This window comes from Chlorocebus sabaeus, chromosome 22 (assembly GCF_047675955.1).
Source record: "Chlorocebus sabaeus isolate Y175 chromosome 22, mChlSab1.0.hap1, whole genome shotgun sequence".
NCBI lineage: Eukaryota > Metazoa > Chordata > Mammalia > Primates > Cercopithecidae > Chlorocebus > Chlorocebus sabaeus.
In genome coordinates this window covers 82536571-82560489 of record NC_132925.1, presented here as the reverse complement: position 1 = coordinate 82560489, position 23919 = coordinate 82536571, and the positions used below count along the sequence as shown (strand labels likewise).

At 42.3% G+C, this 23919-nt stretch overlaps 2 protein-coding genes and 1 pseudogene across 3 annotated transcripts in view; 1 reads left to right on the top strand and 2 right to left on the bottom strand.

Annotated features, from left to right (window-relative positions):
• HESX1 (HESX homeobox 1) overlaps positions 1–18944 on the bottom strand; it is a 28537-nt gene extending 9593 nt beyond the window's left edge. Inside the window, exons 1-2 of the mRNA XM_007984698.3 lie at positions 18822–18944; positions 17597–17641 (exon numbers count right to left, since the gene is read on the bottom strand). The gene's annotated coding sequence lies outside the window, so the exon portion shown is untranslated. The remainder of the gene's footprint in view (positions 1–17596; positions 17642–18821) is intronic.
• LOC140709847 (cytochrome c pseudogene) lies at positions 15159–17472 on the bottom strand (annotated as a pseudogene).
• A 135-nt stretch (positions 18945–19079) lies between the features above and the next one.
• APPL1 (adaptor protein, phosphotyrosine interacting with PH domain and leucine zipper 1) overlaps positions 19080–23919 on the top strand; it is a 46298-nt gene continuing 41458 nt past the window's right edge. The window contains exon 1 of one of the 2 annotated variants that reach the window (XM_007984691.3): positions 19080–19244. In XM_007984691.3, coding sequence (XP_007982882.2) covers positions 19191–19244 — 54 coding nt within the window. In that variant the 5' untranslated portion in view covers positions 19080–19190. Of the gene's footprint in view, positions 19245–20642; positions 20710–23919 lie in introns of those variants that run through there. The other variant, XM_073010012.1, reaches the window with a different exon arrangement.

The following is a 23919-nucleotide window of genomic DNA, read 5'->3' as shown; positions in this document are numbered from 1 at the left end:
TGTGACATCTGAAACCTGACATGCAACGTAAATACTGTACTAGTATTGTTTAAGTTTATTTGAATAGGGTTTAACTATTGTTGCCATTGTTTTTTAATGTGTAAAGTAATCCCAGTTTTCTGTGAACTACATGTGTATCACTCCAGGGCAATCTACAAAAGAGAAGACATTATGGCATTCTGTAACTAAAATTTAATAAAAATTGAGATACGGCATTCATTTAAAAATCTGAGTTGAGGACCGGTGCTATGGCTCATTCCTATAATCCAAGCACTTTGGGAAGCCGAGGTGGGAGAATTGCTCAAACCCAGGAGTTCAAGACCTGCCTGGGCAACACAGTGGGACCTTGTTTCTTCAAAAATTGAAAAACCGTTAGCCGGGCGTGGTAGCATGCGCCTGTGATCCCAGATACTCAGGAGGCTGAGGTGGATTGCTTGAGCACAGGAGGTTAAGGCTGTAATGAGCTGTGATCATGCCACTGCAGTCCAGTTTGGCTGACAGAGAGAGACCTTGTCAAAAAAAAAAAAAAGATAAAAAGAAAAAGAAAAAAAAGGCCAGGCACGGTGGCTTATGCCTGTAATCCCAGCACTTTGGGAGGCCAAGGGTGGTGGATCACAAGACGTCAGGAGTTCGAGACCAGCCTGGCCAACATGGTGAAACCCCATCTCTACTAAAAATACAAAAATTAGCCGGATATGGTGGTAAGTGCCTGTAATCCCAGCTACTGGGGAGGGAGGTAGGAGAATTGCTTGAACCCAGGAGGTAGATGTTACAGTGAGCTGAGATAGCGCCACTGCACTCCAGCTTGGGCAACAGAGTGAGATGCTATCTCAAAAAAAAAAAAAAAAAAAAAAAAAAAAAAAAAAAAAAAAAAACCACGTTTAAAATCTAAAAATCTCAAGTCATGTTGAACAATTCATATTTGTGGCACTCTGTGGTTTCTATGGCCCTTGTCTGCCATTGTTACTAGACACACACAGGAGCTTTCCCAGTGATTACGAGGTTCAGGAGAGCAAGGTCTGTTTCATACAGTCTTCGATCTCCCCTGCACCCAGCACAGTGCCTGTCACATAGGAAATGTTAAGTAAGTTTATTGAGTACGTCCAGTTTATAACAATTAAAAAGCATTTCAGCCTTTGCTTTTCTCAAATCTCAAAAAATTATTATATTTTTCATTTTCAAATCAGTTAAAATTGTTTACAGTATAATGTCTTGTACATATCAAGCCCTTGATTTAAAAAATTTGATATAAAGTCAACCAAAAGACAAATGCATTTTTATTTTGAAAAGATTCATTCTACAGGCCGGGCGTGGTGGCTCACACCTATAATCTCAGCACTTTGGGAGGCTGAGGTGGGTGGATCACGAGGTCAAGAGATCGAGACCATCCTGGCCAACATGGTAAAACCCCGTGTCTACTAAAAATACAAAAATTAGCTGGGCGTGGTGGTGCGCACCTGTAGTCCCAGCTACTTGGGAGGCTGAGGCAGCAGAAGAATCGCTTGACCCAGGGAGGCAGGGGTTGTAGTGGGCCAAGATCACACCACTACACTCCAGCATGGGGACAGAGTGAGACTCTGTCTCAAAAAAAAAAAAAAAAGATTCATTCTCCACTGATTGAAGTAGCAAAGAGAAAAAATGTAAATTTTTAAAAAGATTTATTCTGTACAACAGTACATGGAGTAAAATATGATAGTCTCCTTCACTTTTACCCCATCTTACCTCCCCAGCTTACTGGCTATCACCACTAACAATGTAGCATTTCTCCTGCCTGCCTTTCAAAATACTTTGACTTAAATAGGAGGATGCACACATGCACATATATATTTTTTTTAAATTATACTTTAAGTTCTAGAGTACATGTGCACAACACGCAGGTTTGTTACATAGATATACATGTGCCATGTTGGTTTGCTGCACCCATCAACTCATCATTTACATTAGGTATTTCTCCTAATGCTAACCCTCCCCCAGTCTCCCACCTCCGACAGGCCCCGGTGTGTGATGTTCCCTGCCCTGGCTCACATGCACATGTTTTTATCGACATGGGGTCAAACGTGTGCTATTCTGCAATGTGGTCCACTCTCCCATAGTGTGACACACACACACACACCACAAACATGTATAGCTCTTCCTCTCCCTTCAACACCTGCTTGGCACTACAAGTGGATGAACCACAATTTATCAATCTATACCCTGGATAATGAGGGATATAGGTTGTCTCCAATTTTTTACTATACCATTTTGGCAATGAACATCCTCTACATACATGTTAGCACACATGCAGGGGTGCATGGAAATCCATGGAAAAATTTCTTTGAAATGCATATTGTTTTTTAGTGGATGCTGCCATATTTTCTTCTGAGAAATCTTTACCAATGAACACTCTCATCCCGTCGAGCCCTTGTTCTTATGTCCTGCCTGGATTGACAGTGGGAACAAGAAAACTCAGGGCTGAGCTAAATTAGACTCAGGTTTTTCTCAGACTCAATATTCAAAGATAAAATGGTTTAGGATTTAAGGCTCCAAAGGGCTCGGGCCTAAACTTTAGTGCTATTTAATCTAATCGCTGTAGATTAAATGGGAGTTGTCAGTTAACCCAAGAATCTGATGGTTATTTATAACATTGTTTCTGGGGGATCAATGTTACGGTTTTAAACAACTTTAACTTTCCAATCGGGCGCAGCGGCGCACACCTGTAATCCCAGCACTTTGGAAGGCCAAGGCAGGTGGATCACGAGGTCAGGAGTTCAAGACCATCCTGGCCAACATGGTGAAACCCCATCTCTACTAAAAATACAAAAATTAGCTGGGTGTGGCGGCACGCATCTGTAATCCCAGGTACTCGGGAGGCTGAGGCAGGAGAACTGCCTGAACCCAGGAGGCAGAGGTTGCAGTGAGCCAAGATTGTGACACTGCACTCCAGCTTGGGCAACAGAGCAAGACTCTGTCTCAAATAAATAAATAAACTTTTCAATCAAAACAAACATTTGTTAAACTCCAACATATATCAGGGAGTGCTCTGCAGAGCACAGAGATGAAATCATTTCTGCCTTCAAGAAACTCATGATTAAGAGGATAGTAATTAATGTTGATTTTATTAGGTATGATAATGTGATTATGGTTACCTAATATGCCCCTTTAAAAGATACTCAAGTATTTACAGGTGAAATTTCATGATGTCTGGGTTTTGCTTTCAAATATTTTAGGAAAACAGAAAGAAAAACAAGAAAGAGATAATTGAAGTAGGTATTGCAAAATGTTGATGTGTTGAATTAGAGACCGGTACATGTGGATTCATTATTCTCTCTACTTCTGTAAATATAAATAGTAACATTCTCTTTAGTCTTCTAGGGACATCAGTATGTACATACACAATTACAATATAACAAAATAAAGATACAGGCACAAGTGACTATGGGAATAGAAAATGGCCCAAATCTACTTGGGTGAGATTGAATAGGACTGAGGAAGGGTTAAGAACCCAACTCTGATGTCAGATTATCTGGGTCCAAATTCCAGCTCTTCTTAGCTATGTGACTTTGCACATATAACTTAGCCTTTTGAGCCTGCTTCTTCTGCAATAAAATGGGGATAATTATAGTGCCCAATTGAGGATCCAATGCGTTAATATCTGCAAAGCTCTTGGAATAGAGCCTGACACGTAGTAGACATTACCTAAACTGCCTACCATTACTCACTTATTGCTGTTATCAGTGTTATTATAAAGGCTTTTCAGAGATGTGTTGAGGCAGAGATATTTCAAGAAAAGGTCAGAGGGCCAGGTGCGGTGGCTTAAGCCTGTAATCCCAGCACTTTGGGAGGCCGAGACGGGTGGATCACGAGGTCAGGAGATCGAGACCATCCTGGCTAACACGGTGAAACCCCCTCTCTACTAAAAAATACAAAAAAACCCACTAGCCGGGCGAGGTGGTGGGCGCCTGTAGTCCCAGCTACTCGGGAGGCTGAGGCAGGAGAATGGCGTGAACCCGGGAGGCGGAGCTTGCAGTGAGCTGAGATCTGGCCACTGCACTCCAGCCTGGGCAACAGAGCGAGACTCCGTCTTTAAAAAAAAACAAAAAATGAAAAACAAAAAACAAAAAACAGAAAAGGTCAGAGAAAAGCAACATAACATAAGGCCCGTCAGAGACAGGGGTGTGTGTGTGCTTGTCTGTTGAGGGGACGAGGAGAAAGTTAATGTGATTCCAATATTTCTAGCTTAGATAACCAGATGAATGATGGTATCATTAAGAAGGGAATATAGAGGAAGGGGGGTTTATCAATCAAAACACAATACAAATTATATTTCTAATTATATACACAAATGGGCAAGTATTTAGCAAACTGAATTTCTTCAGAATTAAGACAAAATTCCCAGAATGAGATGGTAAAACTCTAGTGAAAATTGACAGAATGTGATAAATAATAAAGATCTAAAAATATTTTAGGGAATAACTTTATCTAGAATAGTAAATATTATTGTCATATATCTCACATATATAACCTAAATAAGTGAGTTCATTTTAGTACTAGAAGACTGCAAATAACATTTCAGAAATCTAGCAACTCAGATATTAGAAATACTTTAAAATAAACATGTATTTCTAAAAGGTTGTGATCAAATAAGGCAGCTATCATGGTTACCAATGGATTCTTCTAGGGAGGTACGAGAATTCTCAGTGGTGTCTAGGTCCTCATAAAAGTAGAGATAGAAAAGAGCAAAGATGAACTTTGGAATATTTTACTTTCAGTGCCCAGAGGTCTTACCACTTTCCAGGACACAAAGTTTCTTCTTTTCTAGAGCAAAGACACCTGTTTAATACTCTCTCTTTAAAAACAGAAAAATGTTGGCCGGGCACGGTGGCTCACACCTGTAATCCCAGCACTTTGGGAGGCCGAGGCACGTGGATCACCTGAGGTCAGCAGTTTGAGACCAGCCTGGCCAACGTGGTGAAACCTTGTCTTTACTAAAAATATAAAAATTAGCCAGGTGTGGTGGCAGGCGCCTGTAATCCCAGCTACTCAGGAGGCTGAGGCAGGAGAATCACTTGAACCCGGGAGGCAGAGGTTGCAGTGAGCCAAGGTCGCGCCATTGCACTCCAGCCTGGGCGACACAGCGAGACTCTGTCTCAACAAACAAACAAACAAACAGACCAAAAAAAAAAAAAAAAAATACACACACACACACACAGAAAAATGTTAAGGCAAAAATAAACAATTTAGCAATGTATCATGTTCAGTGGTCTATTCATGATCACAGCTATGTACCTGGTTTTAATTTGTAATGTTTTTGATTTAATTTTGAAACAATTTCAAACTTACTTAAAAGTTGCAAGTACAGTACAAAAACCTCTCTCTCTCCAACCATTTAGAGTAGTTGCTGACATGATGCCCCATCAACCCTGAATAGTGTTTTTCCTGCAAACAAGGATTTCCTCCTATATAATCACAATCAAACCATCAAAATCAAGAAAGTAACACTGGTTATATCACTACCATGTAATCATCAAACCCCATTCAAGTTTCATTCATTGCCCCAAATAACATCCTTCACAGTAAAATAATCCAGTTCAGAATCACACATTGTCTTCAATCGTGTCTCTTAAGTCTCATTCAATCAACAACAGATCCTCAGTATTTTTTTGACCTTCATGACCTGGACACTTTTTGAAGATTACAGTCAGCTACTTTGTAGAATGTCCTTCATTTAAGGTTATCTGGGCTGGGCACATTGGCTCACACCTGTAATGCCAGCACTTTGGGAGGCCGCAGGCTGAGGCGGGCAGATCACTTGAGCCCAGCAGTTAGAGATCAGCCTGGGAAAAGAGGGAGACCTCATCTCTACAAAAACCACAAAAAATTAGCCAGGCATGGTGATGTGCATCTGTAGTCCCAGTTACCTGGGAGGCTGAGGTGGGAGGATCACCTGAGCCCAGGAGGTCGAGGCTGCAGTGAGCTATGATCGTGTCACTGCACTCCAGGCGAGGTGAGAGTAAGACTGTCTCAAAAAATAAAAAATAAGGTTATGTCTGATGTTTCCTCGTGACTAGGTTCAGGTTAAGCATCTTTGGTAGGAATATCACAGAAGTAATGCTGTGTTCTCATTATTTCCAATCAGGTAGCACATGATTTTGATATGTCCCATTACTGGTGATATTTAATTTTGATTAAGATGGCGTCTACCAGGTTTCTCCACTGTAAAGTTACTCTTTTCCCCTTCATAATAGAGTATTTTGTGTGGAGGAGGTACTTTAAGCCTATGTAAATACTGTTTCTCATCAAATTTTTGAATTATTTATATCATTTATTTCTATCAGTATGGACTCACAGTTTCCTATTTTAATAGATTATAATCTCATTATTTATTATGACTTTCAAATTCCCCCAGATTTGGCCAATGGGAGTCCCCTTCAAGTCTGACATCATTTTTGAACACTTTCTAATTTCTGGCACAACAAGATGTCCCAGGTGCATCTTGTTCTTTTCTTGTTCCAGGGACCTAGGATAAGCCATTCCTCCAAGGAGCCCTCCAAGTTTCTTTTTAGTGGAGAATGGTGTTTAGAGGGCAAAATCTGGGACGTATGTGTGTTCATTGCCATTGGGGCATCTCTGCTTCTAGGCCCTCTCAGTGGAAGAGCTAGGAAACACATGCATATGATATATATACACGTTTATATCTACATTTATTTCCATATATTTACTGAAATCTGTGAGTTAACATGGATACTGTAATTCCAATTCAGCACCAGAGGAACCCTTTCCAATTTTCTCCCTTTCCATATTTGTAATCCCTTTGACAGTGAGAAACCTGGCTTCTATTATCTTCAATATATTTACTTACTTGATCTGTCCCATGTATATAACCAAACTTTCATTGCCATCACCTCTTACTCACAGAGATGGCTTCCTTACTTCATTTGAGGACCAACCCCTGTGCTAGTGCTAGGTGCTTTCCTAAAAAGCCCTTCTCTTCTTACTTGGGCTCTGTTTTCACCTTGCTCTGAGGTATAGGGCTCTGAGACCCTGCACCAGGCTTCCCTCCTTTATGGGTACTTCCCTCACCCCTTGGGTTCTGAAATCCTGCACCAAACTCCCACCTCATGCAAAAGCCCTCCTCATCATGCTTGGGCTCCAAACTGCACTCTCATGCAGGTGCCCTCTTCACCCCACTTTTGTTTCAACATCCTGCCACCAAACACCCTCTTTACCATCCTTGTGCTCTGACAACCCCCTCCACAGATGACTCCTCACCTTGCACAGGCTCTGAAACCTCACACCAGGCCACTCCTCTGTGGGGATGTCCTCCTCACACAGCCTGGACTCCACCACCCCGTTCTGGGCCCCTGTGACTTCTCCACTTTGCATCTACTCCTACTTTACCTGACTGCACCTAATGGCTTTAAGGCTGCATTAGTATTCAGAAAGGGAAGAGGAAAAACTATAAACCCATTTGTATTTATTTTTTAGCATTTATTTTTGGTTCAGGGATACACATGTAGGTTTGTTACATAGTTAAACCTGTGTCATGGAGGTTTCTTGTACAGATCATTTCATCTCCCAGGTACTAAGCCTAGTACCCAATAGTTATTTTTTTCTGATCCTCTTCCTCTTTCCAACCTTCACCCTCAAGCAGGCCCCAGTGTCTGTTGTTGTCTCTTTGTGTCTACGTATTCTCATCATTTAGCTCCCATTTTTAAGTGAGAACATGTGGTATTTGGTTTTCTGTTCCTGTATTAGTTTGCTAATGATGATGGCCTACAGCTCTATCCATGTTTGGAAAGGACATGATCTCATTCTCTTTTTTTTTTTTTTTTTGAGATGGAGTCTCACTCTTTTGCCCAGGCTGGAGTGCAGTAGCGTGATCTCAGCTCACTGTAACCTCCACTTCCTGGGTTCAAGTGATTGTCCTGCCTCAGCCTCCCAAGTAGCTGGGATGACAGGCACCCGCCATCATGCCCAGTTAATTTTTGTATTTTTAGTTGAGATGGGTTTTGCCATGTTGGCCAGGCTGGTCTTGAACTCCTGACCTCAGGTGATCTGCCTGCCTCAGCCTCCCAAAATGCTGGGATTACAGACGTGAGCCACCATGCCCAGCCAGTCTTACTCTCTTTTTTATGGCTGCATAGTATTCCATGGTGTACATGTACCAAATTTTCTTTATCCAGTCTACCATTGATGGGCACTTAGGTTGATTCCATGTCTTTGCTATTGTGAATAGCGCTGCAGTGACCATTCACAAGCATGTATCTTTATGGTAGAATGATTTATATTCCGTTGGGTTTGTACCCAGTAATATGATTGCTGAGTTGAATGGTAGTTCTATTTTTAGCTCTTGGAGGAATTATCACACTGCTTTCCACAATGGCTGAACTAATTTACACTCCCACCAATAGTGTATAAGTGTTCCCTTTTCTCTGCAAACTCACAGCATGTGTTATCTTTTTACTTTTTAATAGCAGCCATTCTGACTGTTGTTCCCCTCTTTGTCTATGTATTCTCATCATTTAGCTCCAATTTGTAAGTGAGAACATGTGGTATTTGGTTTTCTGTTCCTGCATTACTTTTCTAATGATGATGGCCTACAGTTCCCTACAGATGGTATCTCATTGTGGTTTTTATTTGCATTTTTCTCTAACGATCAATGATATTGGGCTATTTTTCTTATGCTTGTAGGCCACATGCATGACTTCTTCTGAAAAGTGTCTGTTCATGTCCTTTACCCACTTTTTTTTTTTTTTTTGTGAAGGAGTCTCACTCTGTCACACAGGCTGGAGTGCAGTGTCACGGTCTTGGCTCACTGCAAGCTCCGCCTCCCAGGTTCATGCCATTCTCCTGCCTCAGCCTCCTGAGTAGCTGGGACTACAGGTGCCCGCCACCATGCCCAGCTAATTTTTTGTATTTTTAGTACAGACAGGGTTTCACCGTATTAGCCAGGATGGTCTTGATCTCCTGACCTCGTGATCCACCCGCCTCGGCCTCCCAAAGTGCTGGGATTACAGGCGTGAGCCATAGCGCCTGGCCTCCTTTGCCCACTTTTTAATAGGGTTGTTTTTTCCTTGTAAATTTATTTAAGTTTCTTATAGATGCTGAATATTAGACCTTTGTCAGATGCAGTTTCCAAAAATTTTCTCCCATTCTGTAGGTTGTCTGTTTACTCTGTTGATAGTTTATTTTGCTGTGCAGAAGCTCTTAAGTTTAGTGAGATCCCATTCGTAATTTTTGCTTTTGTTGCAATTGCTTTTGGCATTTTCATCATGAAATCTTTGCCTGATCCTATGTCCAGAATGGTATGCCTAGGTTTTCTTCCAGGGTTTTTGTAAGTTTGGGTTTTACATTTAAATCTTCAATCCATCTTTAATTGATTTTTGTATATGGTGTAAAAACGGTGTCCAGTTTCAGTCTTCGACATATGGCTTGTCAGATAGCCCAGCACCATTTATTAAATAGGGAGTCCTTTCCCTATTGCTTGTTTTTGTCAGCTTTGTTGGAGATCAGATGGTCGTAGGTGTGCAGCCTTATTTCTGGGCTCTCTACTCTGTTCCATTGGTCTATGTACCTATTTTTATACCAATACCATGCTGTTTTGGTTACTGTAGCCCTGCAGTAGAGCATGAAGTCATATTTTATGACTTTTTAAAAATGTTGTCTTGGCCGGGCACGGTGGCTCAAGCCTGTAATCCCAGCACTTTGGGAGGCCGAGACGGGCGGATCACGAGGTCAGGAGATCGAGACCATCCTGGCTAATATGGGGAAACCCCGTCTCTACTAAAAAATACAAAAAACTAGCCGGGCGAGGTGGCGGGCGCCTGTAGTCCCAGCTACTCGGGAGGCTGCTGAGGCAGGAGAATGGCGTAAACCCGGGAGGCGGAGCTTGCAGTGAGCTGAGATCCGGCCACTGCACTCCAGCCTGGCCGACAGAGCCAGACTCCATCTCAAAAAAAAAAAAAAAAAAAAAAAAAAAACCCAAAAAAACCCATTGTCTTAAGACATTGCTTTTGGTCCTGTCTATAATGAATGTGATTAAGCTAAATCACTAATGTAGTCTTTTTCCCTTTAAATCAAAGGATCTCGTAAATGATTGAGTTTACTTAAGACAAAGTTAATTTGCCATTTATTTATTTATTTTGTTCTGACACAGAGTCTCACTCTGTCGCCCAGGATGGAGTGCAGCAGTGTGATCTTGGCTCACCGCAATCTCTGCCTCCCAGGCTCAAGCGATTCTCCTGCCTCAGCCTCCTGAGTAGCTGGGATTACAGGTGCCCACCACCACTGCCCATCTAATTTTTGTATTTTTAGTGGAGACAGAGTTTCATCATATTGGCCAGGCTAGTCTTGAACTCCTGACTTCAAATGATCCACCCACCTCGGCCTTCCAAAGTACTGGGATTACAGGCAAGAACCACTGCATCTGGCCACCTATATTTTATTATTTAGTATACCACCAATTCTCCAGTTTCCCCAACATTTGTTTCAAATCGCTGCCTTTATTAAAGGTGTTTTTGCCCAAAATTAGGGTAAGAGCCAAAGTCCTCATAGAGGGCACAAGGCTTTGCCTGACGTGGCCTCCTCTCCCTTCCTTTACTCCTCAGGCTTTCCACTGGCTTGCTCTTCTCCTGTCATCTTGGGCTCTGTGCAATTCTTGAACTAGGCCAGGCCACTCTTACCTTAGGGGTGATGGCTTCTGCCCTGGTGGTCTCTCTTTCTGGAATGTTTGCTCCCTAGACATCCCCAGGGCTCATTCCAGCCACTCCAAGGTTTTGTTCATGTGTTACTTTCTTAATGAAGTTCATTCTGAAGAACCTATTTAAAATTGCAGCTGCCCCGGCTCTGTTTTCCCTACTCTTTTTTTTTTTTTTTTTTTTTTTGAGACAAGGCCTTCCTCTGTCACCCATGCTGGAGTGCAGCCTCTACTCCATGGCTCAATGCAGCCTCCAACTCTCCAGCTCAAGCGATCCTCCCACCTCAGCCTCCCAAGTAGCTGGGACTATTGGTACACACCACCATACCCAGCCAATTAAAAAATTTTTTTGTAAAGATGGGTTCTTGTCATGTTGCTCACGCTGGTCTTGAACTCCTGGGCTCGAGCCATCCTCCCACCTCAGCCTCCCAAAGTGCTGGGATTACAAGCATGAGCTGCTGTGCCTGGCCTTCGCTACTCTACTTTCTATAGCACTTATGACATTCTAACTTACTATTCTTTATTTTACTATATAAGATAAGGTTTGCCCAGGCTGGAGTACAGGGGTGCAATCATAGCTCACTACAGCCTTGTAGCTGTAATATGCTATACTTCTTATTTATCTATCTATTTATTTTGAGATGAAGTCTCACTCTTTCACCCAGGCTGGAGTGCAGTGGCACAACAAAATCTGCCTCCCACGTTCTAGCGATTCTCCTGCTTCAGCTTCCCAAGCAGCTAGGACTATAGTCGTGTGCCACCATGCCCAGCTAATTTTTGTATTTTTAGTAGAGTTGGGGTTTCACCATATTGGCAAGGCTGGTCTCGAACTCCTGACCTCGTGATCCACTAACCTCGGCCTCCCAAAGTGCTGGGATTACAGACATGAGCCACTGCGCCCGGCCAATATGCTATACTTCTAAGACTACTATGTTTATTTTTTATTGTCTTTCTCCCCACCATATCTACTAACCTGTAGCTCCACAATGACAGAGATTTTTATTGTTTTGTTCATTATTTAATAAATATTTGTTGAATGAAGACAGCTGTTCCCTGAGGTAGTCTGAATCCTAAATCATTGGCGCCATCTAGTGTTCTTGGAAGCATGTGTGAATTAACCCTGAGAGTCTTATTTGCATTAGCCATGGGATAAATAGTACTGGTATAATCAATTCTGCTACTTTGTTTTTCACTGCCCTTTATGGCTCTGAAAATATTAAAATGTTTTCAATGATTAAACAGGAACAGGACATATTAACTTCCCTAAAAGCTTTTTTTGTTTTTTTGAGACAGGGTCTTGCTGTCACCCAGGCTGGAGTGCAGTGGCAAGATCATGGCTCACTGCAGCTTTGACCTCCTGGGCTCAAGCAATCCTCCCACCTCAGCCTCCCAAGTAGCTGGGACTACAGGCACGTGCAACCACACCTGGCTAATTTTAAAATTTTTTGTAGAGACACTGTCTCACTATGTTGCCCAGGTTAGTCTCAAATTCCTGGGCTCAAGCGATCCTCCTACCTCAGCCTCCCAAAATTTTGGGATTACAGGTGTGAGCCACTGCCCCCAGTCTATGAGCAATTTTGTCCCCAATGATTTGACTGTTCCTTCCAGAATTCCCATGTGTGGAAAGCATCATGAAAGTCTTCTTTTAACTTTGGGGCACCTCTACCCACTCACCACTCGCCCAAAAAAAAAGAAAAACAAAACCAAAAAAACTCTCAAAAACCTCAAAATGGCAATAACCTTGGCTCTTTTGGTAATTGTTTTGGTACACTTTTCCTCTAGAATTTCAAAGTACATATTTATTGATTTTGAAATTTTGGTTTCGGCCTCAAAAGCCCCCAAATCAAATTGATAAAACATTAGCAAGGGTAACTAATGTTATTTAAAATAGCATCAGAATTCTCTAAGGTAATAAGCCCAATCTTCTGATTTAAAAAATATTGGTTTTTAAAAAAATATGATAGAGACCAAAAAAGCTTCCTTAAAAGCAGTAAAATGTTTTAATATTTAATAGTTGATAATGAAAGAGATAATTAGTTCATATTTACTGAATACTTATTGTGCTAGGAGCTACTGTAAAAGTTCATTAATCATCTTAACAACCCTATTAATGTAGGTTCTCTAGTATGAAGCTCCACTTTTCAGATGACAGAATGGAGAAACAGAGAAGTTAAGTAACTTGACTTCAGTCACAGAGCTACTAAACAGTGGAGCCAGAATTTAAATCACAGGCCAAGCCCATGAGCTCATAACCATGTTCTCATCTACCTCCCCACAGAAGGGGAATGATGCTATTTTGTGTTAAAGTTCTTGGCCTGGTCAAACAAATTAATTAAAGTGTTCTTCTAAAAAGGAATCAAGACAACCATAGATAAACAAAAGCGTATACAATTTTCCTAGAATTCTGTTTTTTCTTTTTACAGTCAAGAAAGTTGAAGCTGCAGAATTTCCCCCCATTCTAAGGATGCTGTGGCAATGAGTAAAAGTGACATCCCCCAAGGTCAAAGGCAGAAGCTAGTTTGCAGTGGCATAATGAAGAACCAGTTGGTCCTTACTGCCCTCCCACCTCTTTTTGCAACCCATTCCTCAGAACTTTTTGTTCTACTCTCCAATTGTCCAAAGCTTCCCCCTACTCTGCTACTGGTGCTAATGTTTTAAAATAGATTAAATGACTCAAGTTCCCAAATTTTCTTGAAATCTGCTATTTCCTGAATCTGCTTTATCTCAGCTGGTATTAAGAAAATAATTGAATTATCTGTTAAAGTTAGTCCTACTAAGGAGTGATTTACTAGTAACAACCAGAATTTTTTGCATTATACATTACACTCTTTAAAAGGAGTATGGATTTCCCAGAATTTTAAATTGATGGAGTCTTTCAGAGGATATCTGTGAGTAGGTGGTTTCCAGGCTTGTTAGCCTGGAAATGATGTCCCTCTCACTATCCTCACCTGGAACCTAGGATTCCTTTTCTAAATGTTTGCTTGACTATTTATTTTTTGTTAATTTTTTTTTTCTTTAGACTGAGTCTCGCTGTCACCCAGGTTGGAGTGCAGTGGTGTGATCTCAGCTCACTGCAACCTCTGCCTCCCAGGTTCAAGCGATTCTCCTGCTTCAGCCTCCCAAGTAGCTGGGATTACAGGAACCTGCCACCGCATCTGGCTAATTTTTGTAGACGGGGTTTCACTATGTTGGCCAGCCTGGTCTCACACTCCTGACCTCAGGTGGTCCACCTGCCTCGGCCTCCCAAAGTGCTGGCATTACAGGCATAAGCCAGCCTTATGCCTACAGTGCTCAGCCTATTTTTTAAAATTTTAATTTAATTTCAAGTTTTTTTTTGTTTTGTTTTTTTTTTTTTTTTTTGTAGAGATGGTGTCTCTGTGTTGCCCAGGCTAGTCTCAAACTCCAGAGCTTAAGCAATCCTCCCACCTTGACCTCCCAAAGTACTAGGATTACATGCATGAGCTACTGTGCCCACCTAACTCTTTTAAAAAAAATTTTAAATACAAAGTGATCTAGGAAAGGGAAATGATCATTCTCCATCTTGGATAGAGTTTTTCCTCATGTGGTTTGTGGATTACCTGCTTCAGACTTAACTGGAGAGATTCCCAGCCCTGACTCTGACCTACTACACCAAAATCTTCCAGCAGGGCTCAGGAATCTGTGTTCTGTGTGTGTGTGTGTGTGTGTGTGTGTGTGTGTGTGTGTGTGGTTTTCTTTTTAATTATCTTTAGTCTTGTGGTCACACATAATTTTAAAATTTGTGTATATCTCCACTACTTTAATCCCTTTAAGTTGGCAAAAGCACCATTCTCAATCACAAATACACAGTTCTACAGTTTTATACGTTTCTGAATGGCTGTTTAAAGACAGTCCTAAATTATAACTTAGTTGGACTTAGATTGTAAAGAATTCAAGAGTGAAGTTTAACTTGCTACTATTTTAAAAGCATGTGACCTTATAGATCTATAAGATGTGAGAAGTGTTGAATCATCTTTAATATTACACATAAACCACACTAAAATGCCTTTCAATAAGTAAAAGGAACAATTTTAAATACAGGGAATTATAATTAAATTGGCATAGTTAAGGCCAAAACTCTAGACATTGCTACCTTATTTATCTTCAACCCTTGCCTTTAAGAGGCAAATGAACACAAAACACAGGTGAATCTTGCTTGGTTCTGAGACAGTGAAGGAATTTCCCCAGTATTTAAATATATTCACAAACCAGTTATATAAATCTAAATATAAAACCAATCTCCAGTAAGTTTTAAGATGGCACTCACCATCTTTGTGAAAAGTTGAACATTACTAACGAAGTCTAATCATATCTTTAGAAGGGGTAAACAGTGATAGCATTTACCGAATTGGAATTACTATTAAAATTCAAAAACTGAACATATTCATTTAACCACAAGCCAGTCTTAGTTTTTTTTTTTTTTTGAGACGGAGTCTCGCTGTATCGCCCAGGCTGGAGTGCAGTGGCGGGATCTCAGCTCACTGCAAGCTCCGCCTCCCGGGTTTTTACGCCATTCTCCTGCCTCAGCCTCCCGAGTAGCCGGGACTACAGGCGCCCGCCACCTCGCCCGGCTAGTTTTTTGTATTTTTTAGTAGAGACGGGGTTTCACCGTGTTAGCCAGGATGGTCTCGATCTCCTGACCTCGTGATCCGCCCGTCTCGGCCTCCCAAAGTGCTGGGATTACAGGCTTGAGCCACCACGCCCGGCCCCCCAGTCTTAGTTTTAAATCAGGGCTGCCCAACAAAATATTCTGTCAGTCACTCATGATCTGAATTCTGGTGTATGAGATTATGTGTATGGTACACATAAAAAAGTCAGACATTTGTTTTGTAATAAATAAAATGTGGCCTATTACTCATTAGTAGCTTTTTTGAGATAAGCTATCAAGTCTGCCCTTTCTTCCTTCTTCTTAATGCTGACAAAGATCATTTTTGTTCCAGGGATGTACTTCTTGGGATTCTCCAAATACTCCATCAGTGTATCTTCTCCCTAGGTGATGCCTTTGTTCTTATTGGCGGCTGTGTAAGAGTATCCAGGGGCCTGACCTGTCTTCCGCCCGAAGAGACCATGGAGATTTGGCCCAGTCTTGTGCTTGCCTCCCTTTAAGTGGTGTGGCACTGGGAACACTTCACAATAAAAATCTTCTTGCCTTTCTCAACATCACCCATATTTAATTCTCTTTTTAGTTGCTGGCCCAATGAAGATTCCTGCTCCGAAGCCGGACGTCCCAAACTCTCTCAGGAATCTGTATTCTAACAACCTTCCCAGATGATTTGTATGTGTGCATGAAGTTTGGAAACCACTGACCTAAAGGGATAATTTTTAAAAGTAAAGAACTAGCATCACTTGGGTTATTGGATTCTTTCCTATTACAGATCACAGACGAGAACTTCAAGGAGTATCATGTAAAAACCTAATTATAAGGCCAAATATAATTTTAGGAGACTAATAATTAACAACTCTATTTACAAGACTGTATGTCCTTTTGTTGTAAATTATACGTGTGAAATGTCTCAAGGGATAGATGTGAAATGTCTCAAAGAAATCTTTGGTGGATGTTGTTTAATCCTGACTTGCCTTCCATAAAATTAACCAGTTGCCCAAAGTTTTTACTCTACTACCCACAGATGAGTCTCCAGTAACCCTTAAGGCATTCTCTGAACAAGCCTCATTTCCTGTATAAAAGAAAACTGGCTTAAAATGAACTGAGTTTAGTTAACTGCACAAAACTTAGGCTGATTAAACTGGTTATCAAAAATGACTATGAATTCTGCAGCTTTGGAGATGTTTTAACATAGGAAATACAACTATATTTTTGGATGAGCAGGGTATACAGTGGCCTAAAGCTAGAGAATCCAAATGGAAGGCTCAAACTGGATTCTAGTACAAACAGGTTAAAACTAGATTTGACTAAACCTACCTCTCCATCCAAATGAATGTGAACCTGTTTTTGTTTTTTATTTTTTTCATTTTTATTTATTTATTTTTTGTTTTTGAGATGCAGTCTCACGCTGTTGCCCAGGCTGGAGTGCAGTCTTGGCTCACTGCAACCTCCACCTCCCGGGTTCAAGCAATTCTCCTGTCTCAGCCTTCCGAAGAGCTGGGAATACAGGCGCGCGCTACCATGCCCAGCTAATTTTTGTATTTTTGGTACAGACGGGGTTTCACCAGATTGGCCAGGATGGTCTTGGTCTCTTGACCTCGTGATCCGCCTACCTCAGCCTCCCAAAGTGCTGGGATTACAGGCGTGAGCCCCACCGCGCCTAGCCTGTTTTATTTTTTAACCGAGTCTGGCAAGAATTCCTTGCCATTCTGCCATAATATAATGGTCTCTTGAGAATCCTTTACAGAAACACAGTTTAGATGTACATAACATACTAAGAAGGAAATCATTTAACTTAACAATATCACACCCAGATAATTCAAATACCTAATAGAATTTTTCATTCGAATTATTTGGTTTGGCCAAGTTAATTGGGTAACTTTTTTTTTTTTTGAGACGGAGTCTTGCTCTGTCGCCCACACCGGAATGCAGTGGCGTGATCTCGGCTCACTGCCCCTGGGCCTCCCGGCTTCAATTGAGTCTCCAGCCTCAGCCGCCCTCGAGTAGCTGGACTACAGGCACGCCACCACGCCCAGCTAATTTTTGTATTGTTCATAGACACTGGGTTTCGCCATGTTGGGCAGGCTGGTCTTGAACTCCTGACCCCAGGTGATCCACCTGCCATGGCCTCCCAAAGTGCTGGGATTACAGGCTTGAGCCACAGTGCCCGGCCTTTTTTTTTTTTTTTTTTTCTTATACATTGTTTACACTCCTCACTCCTGATTCTTAACAGTTGTCACAACCTTTCTTCTCCTTCATTTAAAATCTAACTCAGTTCAATCAGGAAGGTCACTTACCTTGAAAGTCTTCCTTCTTTAGAGCTGGGGTGCATGGTGTTCTTGCTGGCAGAGTAGAAATAAGCTATCAAGGAAAAGAACCTGTAACACACTGGGAACCCTTAACTCATTGTAAGAACTGCCTCCAAATCAACTTCCTCAAAAACTAAAGAACTCTTCGAGAGAGCGAGACTAGTTGATAAACAATCTAAGGGGAGAACTTCTAAAGATTGTAACACTAAAAATAATTCCGTAAAACTACAATGCAAGTCTACCCAACAAAACTTTAAAAATATAATTTTATCTTTCTTTCAAGAGATCATGGGAAAATCTATTTTCGTTTAAAATATATAACTTCTATTTGTTACTGTATTTGGATTTGTGCTACCACTATTCTGGATTTGTTCCCATGTATCTGTGGAACCAAGCAGCTAATAATCTTTACTCAGCATCTCTGGGTACTTCTTGAATGAAAATGGAATGGATTGGTGGAATTAATGGCTAGATGTTTAGAAGACATTACTTTGTTATTTTCTCTGTATAATGTTGAAAGCCTACAACTATACAGAGACATAAACGAGCCAGGTTGAGAGGCTGGGAAAGATGAAGAGGGAGGAGGAAAGGATGGGCTTGTAGCCCTCATCCGGTCAAACTCCCAACTTTGAGCTTCACTTTATTGTAAAATTAGAGGCTAAAACTATTTAAAGCTTCCAAACCTTTTTGATGAAACGGAAATGCCAATTAGCTACTAACATAATTAACCAGTGTATCCTGATTTTTAAAAGATGTTTTCCTTTGTGATTTAAAGGAAACATGGGAGCTGGAGTTGCAATGTCAGTCCTGAAGGACTGACCTTGGGAGGCCGGGTAGGAACTGTTAAACGGGCAACAAAATCACATGTTTTCAACTGAATACACTGATATTCAAGTGTCCAGAAAAATAATTTCGAGGCTACGTTCACAAGTTTGCCAGAAAGCCCTATTAACACAGGTGCGGATCTCAGACATCTGAGTTAGCACCATTCTGCTGGAGGGGATTAAGACTGGATGCTTCGAGCGGAGTTGGGAACATTATCATCTGAGGAAACTAAAAGGCGCCAGCAGTAGGGCTTTTTCCAACGTCTCTGACAAAATATGTTGCGGGAAAAGTCAACCCGCCCCAAATTCCCCCGTGTGGCCCTAACTCGAGGCTCCGGCTCCTCGCGCCAGCAAGCTGAGGAAGAGACAGTCTCCTGCGATTTAGATACAAACACGCGCGTGCAGGGAAGGCCACCCCATGGCAGCCACTGCCACCTCCGCCGCTTCCGACGCCCGCGCTCACGGGAGAGCCTTGCGCCGCACGGGAACGCCTTGCGGCGCACGGGAACCTCCCGTCCACCGCCGCAGAGCGGATGGGCGTCCCCGGGAGCCAATGGACGCGCCGGGAGGCGGGGCAGTGAGGCCGAGGGGGCGGGATTTCCCTCACGGCCGCTCGGCGTCTGGAGAAGGCGGTGCGGGCGGGGACGGCGGCCGCGCCAGCCGGAGAGGGCGGGCCGGGGTCAGCTGCGGCGGGTGGGCCGGCGTGGGGAGCTGTGGGCGGCCGCTGCATCTCCCGCCGCCGCCCTCCCTCCGCCACGATGCCGGGGATCGACAAACTGCCCATCGAGGAGACGCTGGAGGACAGCCCGCAGGTGAGGCGCGGGCGCTGGTGGGCGACGAGGGAGAGCCCAGCGGGCGGACCCCAGGTCTGGCACCTCCGCCGCTCCCGCAGGTGCCCGCCCCGGCCCAGGTGGGCGCCGCCGCCGCCGCCGCCGCCCTGGGTCACCGCCCGTCGCAGGCCGCGCCCCGGGTTGTGGAGGGTGGGCCCGCCGCCCAAGGCCCGCGTGGGCCTGCTCGGCTGGGCCAAGGGCCGTAGGCGGAGACCGAGCCGCTGGTGCTCGTGGGCCGGGCGGTCACGTACGCTCGCGGGTCTCCTTTTTATTTGACGAATGGCGCCGTTTTTTATCGCCGTAATGTGAGGTGCTAAATCTCGACCCTGGAATTTTCTCCCCAAGAACCTCTTCAGAGAAAATGCAGAAGGGAGAGAAACCCCGGTAGTCTTATTTAATGATTTCCGAGGCTCAGCAAGTTAGGGAAGGAAATGGATCGTTTTTCTTCGGGAGAGGCTGTAAGGTTGTGTGTGGAGACCTAACAGCAAAGCCCGTGACGGGTCCCGGAGCCCAAGAACGCTTTCCCCGCCCGTGACTGTGGTCGCTGTCACTCGAGCTGTGTATGGCCAGGGATGGACGGTGCCTTCGCCGCTCCTCGACTGCTGCGCCGCTCCCTGCAGACTTGGCCTTAATAAACTCATCAAAATAAAAGCCCTGTGTTCTGTGCGTCGGAATGATGCTGGTGTGGTTGCTCTAGCTTAAGATAGTTTTGGAAAATGTAACCATTTAATATGTTTTAAGTACTGAAGAATGAAATCAGCTATATTTTTTTAAATGTTGGCAGGGGCTGTAACTTACATAGGGAAAACTTCATCTCTAAGTCTTTTTACACGATAATTTAAACGGTTTAAGACGGTGTTGCTGGTTGGACACTATTTAGAATGAAACATTTTTGAATTATTGCTCATTTAGAAATGCAGTTGCACCATTTCATGTGTCTTTACAGCTGAACATGGCCCCCAAAGAAGAAAAGCAGAAGAGGTCTAGATCTCCTTTTCCTGGATGACACTTCTGCCATGGATTTTATGTCAGTGTTAATTGCCAAGTTGAAGTGGGGCTCTGATTGTAGAACTGATTTGTTCTTTTTTATTCTGAAAGTTATCTTCACAGACCAGTTGCCTGCTGCTAATGTACTCTTAGCCTATACTGACAAAGAGAGAAACTCACATTTGGTTTATCTTGACTGCCAGTATAGCTGGTTCAATTTTTTTCTTCATGATTTCTCCATATAAAGTTATAAACTGTATTTGTTTCAGATGATTTGCAAAAAGTTTGTGGAATTGGTCAGGCGTACTTTGTCATTTTACTTTTTATTATGTAAGATTCAACAGGTTGCCTTACCTTTCTTCTCTTACTTGGCTTTTTTTTTTTTTTTAATAGCCCATAAAGACTATAAACAGCTCAGAATGGATTGCATACTGCCCTAGATATGACTTGTGAGGCAGAGGTAAAATCTTGACTCATCTAATTTCTTGAGCTTTTTGCACAGATTAGTTTACAACTTAAGAATTGTGGTTTTTTGTTTTTGTTTTTGTTTTTTGCAAGCATGCATCATACTAGTGTCAGTTTTACAGTATATTTGTTTGTTTGTTGAGATGGGGAACTTGCTATGTTTCCCAGCACTGTGTCCTGGAACACCTGTGCTGAAGTGATCCTCCTGCCTCAGCCTCCCTAGCAGCTGGGAATACAGGCGTGTGTCACTGTGCCAGCTAGTTTTTTTCTTTTTCTTTTTTTTTTTTTTTTCCGAGACAAGCTTTTGCTCTTGTTGCCCAGGCTGGAGTGCAATGGCGTGATCTCGACTCACTGCAACCTCCGCCTCCCGGGTTCAAGTGATTCTCCTGCCTCAGCCTCCTGAGTAGCTGGGATTACAGTCGCGTGCCACCACGCCCACCTAGTTTTTGTATTTTTAGTAGAGACAGGGTTTCGCCATGTTGGCCAGGCTGGTCTTGAACTCCTGATGTCAGGTGATCCGCCCACTTTGGCCTCCCAAAGTGCTGGGATTACAGGTATGAGCACCTGGCCTGTGCCAGCTAATTTTTAATGAACTAGTCACATTGATATTCCTTCAATGTTTAAAGGCAATAAATTTGAACTAGGTAAAATTTACTTGGGAAAATTAATGGGGACAACTGGGATTTAGGAAGTGTAGATACTTGGAGGTGATTCTTCGGTTGAACCTGTGGCAGAATGGAAAGCCTTGGATCTAGGGTTGAGGAGATTTTTAGTCATCACTGTTACTACCTTCTGCTTTAGGGCAAATCATTCAACTTCTCTGAACCTCAGCTGTTGTGCCTTAATTTTTGACCCTGATTAAAAAAATAATAGTTGCTTGCTTCAGAAAAATTGGAAGGCCCAGAAAAGAATAACACACAATTACCTGTTGGGTACCCAGCAAAAACCTGTTAACAGTTTGGTTTCTTTATTCTACTGTTTTTTTTTTTTCTTCTACATGTTTTATTGGAATTGAGATTATATTGTGCATAATGATCTTTATCCTGCTTTTAGCTTAACATTATAACTTAAGTGCCTTCATATGTTTTTACATTCTAAATAAAAAAATTTGAAGACCACACACTTCCTTAACTGATTCCACCATCCACTGCTGGACTTTTAGAGTTTTCTCAAAGTTTTGCTTTTATAAACAGGGCTGAGATTAATGCTTTGGAGCATAAATTTTCTTCTCAGTTTGAACTGTTTTATTTAGAATAGAGTCCAAGAAGTAGAGCAGCAAAGAATATGAAGACTTTTAAAGCTCATGGTAAGGTTTTTTTTTTTTTTTTTTTGAGACAGAGTCTCACTGTCACATAGGTTGGATTGCAGTGGCTCAGCCATAGCTCAGAAACCTCAAACTCCTAGGCATATGCTACCAAGCTCAGCTAATTTTATTTTATTTTATTTTATTGTTTTTGGAGGTGGAGTTTCGCTCTTGTCGCCCAGGCTGGAGTGCAGTGGCATGATCTTGGCTGACTATAGTCTTCACCCCCCAGGTTCAAGTGATTCTGCTGCCTCAGCCTCCTAAGTAGCCCAACTAGTGATTCTGCTGCCTCAGCCTCCTAAGTAGCCCAACTAATTTAAAAATCTTTTGTAGAAGACTGGGCATGGTGGTTCATGCCTGTAATCCCAGCACTTTGGGAGGCCTAGGCGGGTGGATCACAAGGTCAGGAGTTTGAGACCAGACTGGCCAACATAGTGAAACTCCGTCTCTACTAAAAATGCAAAAAATTAGCCGGACGTGGTGGTGGGCGTCTGTAATCCCAGTTACTCAGGAGGCTGAGACAGGAGAATTGCTTGAACCGGGGAGGCGGAGGTTGCAATGAGCTGAAATTGTGCCATTGCATTCCAGCCCGGGCAACAGTGCGAGACTCTGTCTTAAAAAATAAAAATAAAAAATAATAATTTTTTTTTTTTAAAGACAGGGTCTCACTATATTGGCCAGGCTAGTCTTGAACTCCTGGCCTTAGTGCTGGGATTACAGATGTGAGCCACTGTACCAGGCCCTAAAAGTTTTTTATTTGATTAGTTTTTAAGTTTTTTATATCATTTAGATCTAATCAAAAGTGACCTGCCAGTTGCTACGTAAAAAAGTTAGAGTCTTGGCCTGGCACAGTGGCTTATACTTGTAAACACTTGAGGGTGGGAGTTCAGGACCATCTAGGGCAAAATAGCAAGATCTCATCTCTACCAAAAATAAAATTAGCTGGGCATGGTGGCATGAGCCTATAGTCCCAGCTATTCAGGAGGCTAGGGCAGGAGGATCGATTGAGTCCAGGAGTCCGTGGCTGCAGTGAGCTATGATCACACCACTGCACTCCAGCCTGGGTAACAGAACAAGGCTTTGGCTCTAAAAAAAAAAAAAAAACCAAAGAACCTGGGAGTGATGGAAGACTATCCTGAATTATAGTTATAGTTATCCTTCTTTTAGTTTTGATTTATAGTAACTAGGTATTAAATTAGGGAGAATTTGCAAGTCCAAAATCCAGCTGATCAAAGAGCATCTTTTAAGGATACTGCCTGGAACCTAGGGGGGGAAAAAGCATGTTTGGAATTACCTTGCCCAAACCACACAGTTCTGCAAAAGATCATCCATTAAGCCAGAAAATCTTAAGCTTATACTAGATGCCTTGTCCATATTTATATGTTGTTTTGAAAATTAAAATCAAAATAAACCTTGTTAATTACTAAAAACAGATAATGATCTTTAAAAACTTAATTGATTTTATGTGTAGATATGTATCTTAGTGATTCATCTATGAGAGAACAGTGAAGAAAAACCCCAGTCCCAAATGGGATCTTCTTTCTTTGCATAATATGAAATACTCATGAGATGTGCCTTTCCCCCTAACGTTTTAATGTCTCTGATTGGGATTCCTCATAGCGTTGACAGTATGTTAACAATTGCTATCAGCCAGGTAGCAGTAGTAATGTATTTCACATTGTCTGCAAATGTACATACTTGGTTGTTTCTCCTAGTAGTATACTGGCCAAGTGTAGTCTCTTAGTGTTCAACTAACAAATCAATTTTGCCACCATTTGAGAAAGGAATATCAGTCCTGGTTATTGTCCAAAAATCTTCCTTTGACAGCTGGTGAGATGTCAAATGACATCATCAAAACTTGCTTGAAGAAAATATTAGGGACAAAAATGGAGTACTTCTAAG